We start from the raw sequence: 13028 nt of genomic DNA, 5'->3' as shown, positions 1-13028 counted from the left end.
TGAGAGTGACGGCGTAACATTTCAAATATGATTTTTTTCATACCTAAAACTCAAATTCAAGACTTTTGATTAAAGATGGAACAATTTCACAGACCCAAGTTCATTATACAATTTTTTTTCTTATTATCATGGTATGTGACAATGTGTTAATATAACAAACATTTACATATACCACTAGCATAATATATTTAGCAAGCCACGTGGTGAATAGATGAGTGGACACGTCATTGATAATAGAATTTATACCTTGCTTGTAAGAAGAGTAGGAAAGGGGTCCATAAATGTCTCACCCCACATTCAAAAGCGGGTCCACAAATGGAGTGCTCTTTCGGTTTATCCGCTCATTTTGCTAAGTGGGCCCAAAATATGGTCTTTATCGACGACCCAAATATTCTCCCCTCCAACTACTTGTCACGTCAGACATAGACTCATCTGACGTACAAGAAAATCGTATCAGAATCACCGGCTCACATTCCCGCAACTAAATATCAACAAAATCTCAGCCGTCCAACCGCAATTCTCTAATGTAACCTTAGCTAAAATGTACGTTGATCTCACAAATAAAGTCTAGTCTAGTCTAAGGAGTATGAAGCGTAAATACTAAATACATATACTAGTGTCTTGAACTAATCACATAAGTTAATGTATTGGCAAAAGTGGTATAGTTGTCACCGACGATATATAGTATGAAGAAATTTAAGCACTAATTATTAAGTAATTTTATTACTAGTAATAATAATAAACAGCAAATGAGGTGCAAGTTGTACACCCCACAGCAGGCCCCACGGGGTGCCTTTTTCTTCCTTCTTATTCACAATCTCAGCACCCATTTTCATTCAGCTGCATACATACTTCTCTCTCACTACCAATTAAAGTCTATAATCCACTTATAAGAATATTTAAAAGAGTCGAAGCAAGGAAGAAGAAACTGAGCAAATATTAACTGTTGTGTTACATTTAGAAAAAAAATTTGCATAGATATTGTAGCTATAGCTCTGGCAATTGAAAAGAACTAATGGGGATTACTTCTCTACAAGTTTGCATGGATTCATCTGACTGGTTACAGGTATGTTGAATTTTAGTCAATTACATGGCACATTTATTTTCTTAAAGTTCAATTAAGGATTATATTAGTAGCTACTCCCTCCGAGCAGGTGGAGATGTAGCAAGCAAGATTCATACAAATGTATAAAATTTCCTTACTGAAAAAACGAAAAACTTCTAACACTTAAATTTCTCAATTTTTAAGTACTGTTAAATAATATCTTGTTGCCACACTATATACTTAGATAACATTAACAAATAATTAAAAAAAGTTCATTATTTCTTTAATATTTGTGTCCAATTAAAAATTGTCAAATCAATGAAAATGAAGGGAGCAACATCCATGATTGTCCAACACAATCTACAAATCATTCTTCACAAAATCTTTGTAGGTCCTTGGGAATGCTACAACTTTAGGCTCTAGCATTGTCATGACTTCTAAATTTTGGTTTGGAACATCTTTTACTTGTCTCAATTTATGTGACACGTTTTCTTTTCTTTAGTCTGTATAGAAAACAATTTAACTCTGAAATTGTTATTTATAGTCATATACTTGTCTAAGATTTATTAGGTCATAACTTTTAAAAAATTATAAGAAGCCAAATAATGTCACATAGACGAAAATAGAGGACAAAAGAATGTCCTTAAGGGTACCATGGAACAGTTGATAAGAGGTAACTCTGACATCATGTCCCTACACTGATATATGCTAATTTACTTGTTTAATTTATGTCAGGGCACAATTCACGAGGATTGTGCAGCAGGAGGAGGAGGAGGCATGGATTCTTCTTCTTCACCATCTGGTGGTGATCACATTAACAATCTAATGACATGTTCAAGGCCCATAATAGTAGATCAAAGAAGACTAAGACCACCTCATGACCATTCCATCAAATGTCCCCGTTGCGACTCTACCCATACCAAATTCTGTTACTACAACAATTACAGTCTCACTCAACCTAGATACTTCTGCAAGACTTGTCGTAGGTACTGGACTAAAGGCGGCACGTTAAGAAACATCCCTGTTGGTGGTGGCTGCCGCAAGAACAAAAAAGTTTCATCCAAAAAATCATCTACTAATACTAATGAAAGTACACCTTTATCTACTACTACTACTAATAATAATAACAACATTCCAGAAATGCCCTTTCCTCATCACTTCATGAGTAGTACTAACTTTGGGCATCATGGTAATTTCATGCTAGAAAATCAAGCACCAATTATTGATTTCATGGAAAGTAAGTACGAGGCTTTAGTGGGGAGTAGTAGTACTACTACTAATTCAAGATTAAACCAAGATTTATTTCTTGGGAATTGTGATAATAATAATATTGGAATGATGATGATGAGTGGTAATAGTAGTACTACTGGATTTGTTCATGATAATAATATTGTTGCCACAAATTATCCATTTGGAATAACGAGTACTATGGATAATATTGGGAACAATTTTGGAATGTTGTTACCATATGAAAATCATCATCATCATCATCATGAGGAAGTACAAAATATTAATGCAGTTGATGTGAAGCCAAATCCCAAAATTTTGTCATTGGAATGGCATGATGATCAATTAGGTGGCAACAAAGAATCGTCATTTGGGTATTATTCTGGTAATGGCGGCCTAGGATCTTGGACGGGTTTGATGAATGGTAATTGTTATGGATCATCAGCAACAAATCCTTTAGTTTGAAAATTAATTAAGTTTAGGGTTTCATGTTAATGCTATGAGTGCAAGTTAAAGAGTATTTACCTGTTCTTAAATTTTGCATAAACTCCTTTTTGGAGTGAAAAGTGTGTTTGCTCTCTCTAACTTTTTATCCATGTTGAGGACTTTTGGTGTGAAGAGGATATATTGTAAGAGTCCAGAGATTTTACTATTAAAATTTGCTTTTTAGTTATTCTCAAATCTTTATTTTGTTGGGCTGGAAGGTATTCATAGTTGTTGCCTTTTTGGCTTGTAAATTTGTTTCAGATATATATATATATATATCCGCAAAGTTTAGTTTAATGTTTTCTTAGTTATGTTTTATGTAATATTCTTTCTTTCCTATAATATTATAATATTTGTCTGATTCAAAAAGTTAAGATACAATGATATTAGAAAACAATTTAACTATAAATTTCTCAATTTATTATAATTGCAAAAAAAGAAAAAAGACGACACTTTAAAAATCACAAATTTCAAAAATATTCTTCTTCTCTTGAACGTTATACCTACGCGAGTTGCGTAAATTGAAATGTGAAACGGGTGTGTAACTGTGTATAGTATCCTTTCCTCCCGGTATTCTTCGTTTTAAGTTATTTAATTTGAATTTGATTTTGTTGGAGCTTCATTGTTTTTTTTAAAAAAAACCAGTCCACTTTGATTATTCATATATAAAAAGTATAATTTAACTAAGTTTGATATCCCAATTTTTGTACATGATCATTGATAAAAAAAAAAAACTACTAATCGCATCCTAACTTAATTGGGAGGGGCTCAAATGAGTATAAACAAGTTCAGGGATGTCTATAAGAAATGTTGTGAGGTTTGATAGGTCTATAATTAATACATGTTGTATGATATTTTTTTAAATAAGTTGATCAATTTTTGAAAATGATTTAGTCATACACGAATGAGATTAAAAAAAAACTAGCGTTGTGCATGTATGACATGTGTGCCTGAATTTGTTTTATCACAAAAAAGTTTTTTGTTTTTTGAATTTCAACAATCCAACATCCACTTCGAGAAATCTTAGTAGCCTAATTAGTTGACTATCTAAACTTTTACTTTGTTCCGAAGAGTTCAATTCCCCCACTTTGTGATTTCCTTCCCCGTTCCCCCTACCCCCAATTTGTGAAGAGTTTTTATATAATTATCCCTCATGTTTTAGAAGAGATATTCTCTATAAATAGCAAACATAATAGACATAATAAAGCTCTATAGCTATAGTTTCGATAATTGCGCTCCATAGCTATTAGCTTCGTTTGCTATGAATACAACAGTTTGTATATTTCTGTCTCATTTGTATATTTTGCTTGCGAATATACAAATAGGATAAGTATATACAAATTATGTATTTATACGTTTAAGAATTTTCCAAAACTCCACTTGTATATTTCACTTGCCAATATACAAATAGGATAATTTATAGTATGAATTTTTCATAATCGTATACAAATAATTAGGGTAAGCATATACAAAATTCTGAATTTATACAATCAAGAATCGAATTATACAAATTCTGAATATATACAAATCATGAGAATAGCAATTATTAAAAAAACTATAGCCGCGAATTACAATTTTCTTAAACTGTAACTATAATATTTAATATAGGCTAAATGTTTGTTATTCTGCTTAATTTTCTCATTTGAGGACTCTATAATGACTTGCGCTATCAGGGGAGGGACAAAAGCCCACCACAATAATGCAACAAATCAGTGAATCACAATTTAGACCATTGATTTTTAGCCCAGTGGTCTCTCAAGGCCCAGATATCTCTATTTCATATTTGTGAAGCATTTGGTCCAATCCAATTTTTTAAGGCCCAGATCTTTAAGAAGCTTTGGGTCCTAGCCCAGCATTGGCAACGGACTTATATCCTAAGTTGCTCGGACTCTCCGAAAATGATGCCGTACTCGTGTCGGATTCTTCAAAAATACACTAGCGGCGGATTCTTCAAAAATACACTATTTTTGAAGGATCCAACACTCACCCATAGACATTTTGGAAGAGTCCGAGCAACATAGCTTATATCCACTCTTCTTCTTTAACAAACTGTTGAAACTTTACCATCTCAAGTTATACACATTATATAGATGAAAGCAAAGTGAGAACTTTAAACGAAAAATCTGAAATTACGAACTATTATTTTTTTTTTTTTTTTTTTTTTTGGTATCTTTAAAGAACTTTTCAGGTTTTCAATTTGCCTAGATAACTAGAGATATCGAATTTAGCATTTTTGCCTAGAATTTGTAACATGGCCAACCAACCCAAATGGAGGGGTTGCTCGATTGGTAAACATCTTCTACTTCCAATTCTAAAATTGTGGGTTCTAATCAGCAAAAAAGCAAAAAGGTGGAAACTCCTACGGAGGAATTGCGAAAAAAACATGAAGTAAAATAAACCTGGAAGTTAATTTGGGCCAATTTGGAGAAATATAGCTTATTTTGATCCATAAAAAACATAGCTTTCATGTGAAATTTCTTCCTAATCTACTTTTAAACATCTTTTCCCCATTTATAAAGAAGAAGAAAACAATATATTTTGACATGTTAGGTAATTAAATTTCTTAAAAATATGAAAACATGAAAAAAATTATTTTGAATTGGATTGATTGAATTAATAATTCTTTACTTTCTTAAATTTTATTTCAAGTCAAAACCAGATAAATAAATTGAAACAGAGAGAGAGTATAGTTTAAATCCAAGTTCACCATTTCATCATGACTCAATAAAATCTTTTGAGTCATGATCCATTTTTTGATTCTAACTCATTTTAAAACTCTCAAATATGAGACTGTCCACCTTTAATATTCACTAACATTAGTTTAAGATTAAACTTTTTTTAATAATATAAGTCCAAACAAAAAGGAAAGATATGGACCATTAGACAAAAAAAAAGGTGTAAACGAACTGATAAGCTAGTTGTCATTTGCATGCCATACATCACAGGCTTTTAAAAATATATATTATTAGATGGTTATTGATCCAAAGCATATGGCATTGATGATCCAAAACAGCTTTAATCCAAATCTCTTCATCACGCACACTTATTATTGTCTTTTCCCTTTTTAAGATATTTTGTCAGAATAATTGTTAAGCTTTTTTTTATTTTGTTTCCCAGATGTTCGTAGCCCGCATTAGAGCTCCGATTAAATTTGAATCGTGCATTGGAGGGTATGTCATTCGGAGGTGACGCTTCCAACAAAATTTTCTCTATACTTAGGGCTTAAACTCGAGACCACTGATTAAGGATGGAGCAATTCCATCACTGCACCACAACCCACGTCGGTTAATTATTTATAAGTAATGAAGAAAAAACACTAAAAGTTCCTTTATAAGTCAACCTCAAAGGCTCAGACCTAATAAAGTCACCTGGCGCGCGTTGTGGTCTACTTGCATTATAATTCATCTTTACAACTCATAATATTTACTTTCTGCAGTTAATTAAACATACACAAATTTTAAAGTACAGTACATATATAAGTTATAACCATGCTTATTAATTAGAAGTAAATATTAATTAGTGAAAATAATAAAGCAAAGCAAGTAGGATTACTTAGCTAGCTAGTAGTAATTTTTTTTTAGCAGACTTTCCAGCTTTTACACTATCCATTCCCTTTTTCTCTTTCGGCAAAGCATGTCCTCCGCTCTCAAGTGCTTTGTCTTCGGGGCGGAGTTATAATATTAGGTATCGAGTAGAAGTTAGATCAGCGGAATACTTTGAAAAGTTAAACTATACATATATATAATGTCAATCTTTTCATATAGTAGATGTTAAACTTTCTTAGCGAAAAATATTGCCTTTGCCATTTGTTAGGTATGGATTCAAACAAACCCAACTTTTTTTTGCTTAGACCTTATATTTGTATTAGAAAATCTGTTAAATATACATAAATGTATTTAGCTGCAAATTCAATAATTAAAATTAGCTATGAGACGTTCAATGTGGTAAATTTAAAATCCATAAACTTTAAATCGAGCTATGAGATGTTCAATCTCTTGTCCATTTGGAAGTTTCTTTACTTTTTGATTGAAGGAACTTGATGTTAAAGGATATGACTTGGGAAGTTTAATTTGACAAATAAAAAACCCTTCATCATTAAATAAAGCAAGATTCCATACTTGTGATCATGTACCTTCCATTATGTCACACATATGTATAGTAATATCTCGTGCATAAAAGCTAGGAGTATATATTAATTGGAGCTCCTAATTTTCAACCCACCAAATCTTTCTTTCCTTTCATGTCCTTTGATTTTCATGTGTCTCGACCAATCTTTAACAATTGAATAATGTTGAAATATAATTAATTAATACAAATAAGTTTTTAATAACTTAAATTTTTAGATGAAATGGTCACACACACATGATATCTAAACAACCAGAGGTCATAATATTTTGACATTTTCTATCGGCAATTCTAGTATTTTTAATAGTGAAATATGACTTTTTATGATGATTAAAGACACCATAGAAAGTAGAAAAATCCTCAACGTTTTTTTGATCACTTGAATATAGTCACCATTACAACTATTATCTTTATAGCAATATTATTGTGGTATCACAACAACCCTTGTTGTGGTGATTAAAGGAGTCACCCAAGTAGAAAATCGTCACAAAATATAAATCTCACTTCTTGTCGTGATATATACATGAGAATTTTATACAAATTACAGTGTTAAAAGCTAATTATTATATTCTATTTCTATTTTTTTCAAAATTACAAAAATCTCTTAAATTTGATGGAATCTAAATACATCCCAAACGTCTCGATATACATCGCGTCTCGGTTTCGGATACATCGCTCAATGTCCTGATTCATTTCGTTTAGGTTTCGGATACATTACTCAACGTCCTGATACATCACGTACATCCCGATACATCCTGTAAAGTGATGTACCCGAGAATAATAGAGAGTAGAAATTTTTATAATTTTTTCAAATGGTAAGAAATTCTAAAAAATATGATAAAATAAATTGTGTATTTACGTAGTTTTTCCCATATATATTGCCGACATCATTCAATTGTTTAGATCATATATACGATTTGGTCCGAGTGAAAACAAGTCAAGTCACTTTATATTATGACACTCAATAATGTTAATTAATAGTATTTGACCCTTCAATAATTGTCTTTATTCAAAGTGTTAAATCTGTAAAAAGACATAATGATAATTGAAAGTTTTAGCTAAATATACAAGTTAATTTTTTTTTAGCTAATGATCAATTGGAAATAATATTTTTATCTATAAAAGTAAGAGTAACGTCTTCGTAAATTTTATTTTTTCTAAATTTCACTTATAAAATTATACTAAATATGTTATTGTATATATGTTAAAATATGAAATTATATAGAAAGACAACATGAGAATTGGTAGAAGGTCTCTAGCTACTTGTATAACTTATCAAATCATGACATGAACATGCATTCCTTTTCGAATTTTTGCACCATTAGTTTTGTTTACAAATTGCCACTTTTAAATGTAGTTTGCTAATGAGTTCTTTAATCTTCTTTGGAATTATTAACAATATATAAATGTACTTTGGCATATGGCCTTTTCTAAGAAGGTGGCGTTATCTAAATCACAAGATAATTATATTAATAGCAACAACACATAAAAAGTACCATCTTTTTTTCTTTTAATTTTCTCCTTTCTCCCAACTCAACCAAACAAGGATGAAAAGATTGACTCCTTTATTTTTTTTATTTTATCTTAGAAAGGCCACTTTCATTTGACTTGATTTTCAATTATTTCAATTATTTTTCCATCTTCATATTGTCCCTAGATATCTCCTTTTATTCCAACTACAATGGATATAATTGATTTCTCTCTAACTAGGCCCTTGGACTTTTATACCTAACGCCTCATTTCTTGTCCTAGACAAATTAATGAGCTCATTGATTAATATATATATTCAACAATTACTTATAAAACAAAATTAATTATTATATCTTAGACTATAAGTAATTATTCCAATTATTGTAAGTTGTTAAACGAGGATTCATATTTTAGTTAATTAATGATGCAATGGTTACATCCCACATCTTTCTCAATTTTAAAAAAATCCTCAACTTCATGTCAAAAATCAAATTATTACACCGAGAGAATTGTGCGATGCTATATAAAGAAATTTTCATTTATCTCTTTTCATTGGATGTGAGACTCTTTAAAAATGATTTCTTTTTTAAAAAGTGAAAATAATTTAATTTGGTGGGGGCAGCTTACACCTTGCTCCATAGCATGTAAAACATTCCTATCTTCCATTTCTATCTTATAAGCACTATTCTCGACATGTCATATTTTTAGGATAAAATAGATACTGTGTTGCTTTTTTACTTAATTAGTTCATATATTAGAAATAAAAATTTTCTTTGACTTGTACATTAACAAATTAATAGAGTACAATATTGCATAAATAGAGGATACATATTGCTTAATCACAGTAAAACGTTACTTATTAATGAAGAGGACATATCAACACTATTTACTTTGACCTATTATCGATCATTATAGATATTTGTCGAAGATCAACAAGCTGTCTAAACTTGTCTTGTGATTTATATTGCTATTGTTCTCGTCTTTTGTTTTGGTTAACACATGACTTTATCTCCATGTTATGCAATGCTTCCTCTTCTACATATTTTATTTCTTTCCTTCTATATGTTCTATTTGAGTTATATATTTGAGTCTGAATTTTTTCAAAAAATATCCTCTCTGTTAGATAGTGGTAAGGTCGTAAGGATACACATATCTACTCTTTTAGATCCCACCTTATGGGACTACATTGTTATTATTGCCAACAAGGCCACACTTAAACATATTTAGATAGAGGCAAACTGGTGTGACAATTTTCTAGTAAATGAAGAACATAATCATGAAACGACTTTGACACTCTAGAGTAGTAATGCACTTAAAAACACATTTTTTTTTTCTCATAGCAAACTTAAGTCGTATTGCTTATAAATAATTTTAAAATCTTTATTTAATTTGTTTATTTCGCACCCTTGGTAATTTTTTCCTTCTCTTTCAAATTTGTAAGTATATAATTTTAGTAACTCAATTGATCGAGTACGGAAACTTTCAAACTTTTTTGAGTATATGAAATATGGTTGTTAATTTGATGTTAAAGTTGAAACCAAGTCTGGGGGTAAGCACATGATGAAACAAAATGGTGGAAAGCCACATGGAGAATGGACCCACAGATATAAAGGTTCCAAGCAGTAGATTCTGCAGAACCAAAAATAATTACTATAAATATATCATGAAATTCATCATCTTCATCATTTCATTTTCTTGTGCCACCCTCCCACGTGCCATCGATGGATCAAATAAAGTTAGAGATCCATCAGTAGCTACCTTTATTCATTTGGTATATATGTAGAGCCCCGACAACTTAACCCTACCAATAAAGCTACTCTCTTCAAACCTCTCACTATCTTCTATAAAGTTACTACTACTAACCCCACCCCCACCCAATATTGGGCCTTGCCCCTGCCTCACAGACCAATTCAGGATTTGAAGACTTCAGGTACATCAATATTATCTTAAATTTGAATCCAGGTATCGTGGGTGGTTGCTATAGCTTGTACCAGCAACACAATGACTAATCTATACTCTTCATGGGTGCACGTCAGTTTTTCAAGATAGATATACACATAATTTTTTCAGAAGTTAACGAGTGCACATGCACCCCATTCTATAGGGTGGCTCCGCCTCTGCCAACAACGTAGTCATATGCATTGAAGGATTGTCAGTCGAATATTTTTCCTCAAAAAATTATATTAAAATAAATTATTCTTCATATGTTTATTATGCATGTTAATGAAATTTCTAATTTCCACACTACCCTAAGCTCCATCTTCAATATAGGAGAATTAGTAACAAAAATTAGTACACATACAACACTTCATGCACGTGTGAATCTCATTATTACTCTCTACCAAACGTTTCAGTATTAATTTATGAGCTTAAGTTTATGTATACACAACCTAATTGTTTGAGTTAGCTGATTAAAAAAATGAATGCTTTTAGGTGTTGGAAATGTTTTTATAAGTTGAAAAAGTTGTTTGACGTACAAAACATTCAACGTTAGCAAGATTTAAAGAAATCATAACTCATATCCCAAAATATGATATAAACGGTCTATCTTAACGTGCGGTACAAACAATATTAACTGTTGAGGAGAGTAGAGTAGACATATGTGTTAATTGTTACAAAATAGTTATGTTTACTATAAATAAATGTTTAAATTCTGGTATTTGAAGTATGAGACTATTGTTGTGGAGTTGTACAGGCCACACATATAAAAGAGACAGAAACCAGAAAGAGAAGACTATTCAACTTATTAATACGATGAATGTGATTCATCGACGAGGTGACACATGACATCACTGTTTCCTCAGCTGACATGAACAAACGCTATCTATTGACTATACACACTCCCCCGTTTCACTATTTTTCTTTTTAATGGAAAAAATATACAGTTTATTTTATCATATTATCTAAAATTTTGAATCATTTGAAAAATTACAAAAAATCACTCTCTTCTATTCTTGAATACATCACTTTTACACGATGTATTAGAAAGTTGAGTGATATATACGAAATTGAGACGCGATGTATCTGAAATTGGGATGTGATAATTCACAACGTTTCTGGGATGTATTCGGATTCCACAAAATTTAAGATTTTTTTGTAATTTGAAAAAAAATATGAATAAGATGTAATTAGTTCTTAACACTATAAAAATCTTAAGCATGTTTAAGATAACAAATTTCATTCATACCTAGACAAATGACACTACTTCATCAATTAAAACCGAATGAATGACGAAACTTATTCATTCGGGGGCGGAATGATATTCTGTTTAACCCTCTCAGTAAGAAATTATATGATATATATAAAATAATTTTTTTGACTTATATAAATTTTGAATTTTCTAAAATACTAAATTAGAGGTTAGCTTGATCATTTATATAAGAGGATTCAAAATTCACTTTGAAGTTCACTTTGAATTCCGTTATTTCTCTTATAACGTAGTAAGTACTAATTAGTATATTTGCAATGTAACAAAATTAATTAAATTAAATGGTAATTTTTTTAACAGTAGCACACACTTGGTGGGAGTATAATCATGAAGATTTTGCTGTCATAACTAAATCTTGCTAGTTGTTCTGATGGCTACGTTGCTTAAGAACGAAATTCAACATTCCACGTTTATGTTTTTGGATAATGTGGAAGATACTTATGAATTAATTAATTTAATATTACTTTAGTCACTTTAAGCACTTCATTCTTCTACACTAATTTTAAAATGTTTAAAATATTCTGAGCAAATTACAGAAATCACATACTTTTAAGGCAAAATTACAATCTATCCCTTAAAAGTTTATAATTACAGACATCCCTCAAACGGATACAGTAATATAAGCGCTGATACATTAATCGTTAAGTAAGATACATTACATTTTATACATGATACACTAATCTGATGTACATTTTATACATGATACACTAATTTGATATACATTTTATACATGATAAACTAATCTGATACGCGAGATATAATAATATAAGCGCTGATACATTAATCTGATGTGCGAGATACACTAATCTGATGCGTAAAAATGAGGGATTTTGGAGATTTATAAAACTTATATAGGGGATAATGATAATAAATAAACTAAAATGTGAGATTTCTGTAATTTTTCCAAATTCTTTCTCCTGCAATAATAATAATAATAATAATATTATGTACTCCACCAATCCCAATTAGATGTCTGATTTAAATTAGTATCAATCACTATTAAGATAAAGATCAATTCAAGTTTTATTAATTATTTTATCTATTCCGTATCTTTTGTCACTTTCCGTTTATAAATATCTGAAAACATTGTCACGTTCCTAAAAATGGTCACTTTTTAATGGGTTTATTAACTTTTAACTTATCCATTACGAGTTTATTTAAGGGACATGAATAACTTACTTTTGGACTTTTGGGATTACTTGTAGTGTAATAGGTGGAAAAAGGATAGAAATGTAACACAAAAAAGGTTCTTTACTTTTAAAAATTGTTTCGAAAAATTAATGTGACAACTAATATAAAACAGAAGGGGTATATAAATGGAATAAGATTCAAACACAGGAGATACAAGTGTTGAAATTTTTTCACATTTAAGGAACAAATATTGAAAGTTTAAAAGATTGGAAAACTATATATAAGGTTTAGAGATCCTAAGACCTTTGAATTATTTTTGTACATCCTTAATCCAAA

The 13028-nt window shown here is 30.5% G+C and overlaps 1 protein-coding gene across 1 annotated transcript; it reads left to right on the top strand.

Annotated features, from left to right (window-relative positions):
- Positions 1-869: 869 nt before the first annotated feature.
- On the top strand, positions 870-2845 carry LOC125830920 (dof zinc finger protein DOF5.6-like). The gene is made up of 2 exons (XM_049510111.1): positions 870-1066; positions 1781-2845. Exons 1-2 carry the CDS (start codon positions 1016-1018, stop codon positions 2735-2737), a joined length of 1008 nt encoding a protein of 335 aa, XP_049366068.1. The 5' UTR covers positions 870-1015; the 3' UTR covers positions 2738-2845.
- Positions 2846-13028: the final 10183 nt, after the last annotated feature.

The sequence above is a fragment of the Solanum verrucosum genome, unplaced genomic scaffold (genome assembly GCF_900185275.1).
Source record: "Solanum verrucosum unplaced genomic scaffold, falcon-dt-bn FXZP01000049.1, whole genome shotgun sequence".
NCBI lineage: Eukaryota > Viridiplantae > Streptophyta > Magnoliopsida > Solanales > Solanaceae > Solanum > Solanum verrucosum.
This window is presented reverse-complemented; position numbering and strand designations above follow the sequence as displayed.

Excerpts from the sequence above, each read along its gene's own strand:
- LOC125830920 (XM_049510111.1), top strand. The coding sequence starts at position 1,016 with ATGGGGATTACTTCTCTACAAGTTTGCATGGATTCATCTGACTGGTTA. Across the intron at positions 1,067-1,780 it reads ATTCATCTGACTGGTTACAG|GGCACAATTCACGAGGATTG; the intron begins GTATGTTGAATT and ends AATTTATGTCAG.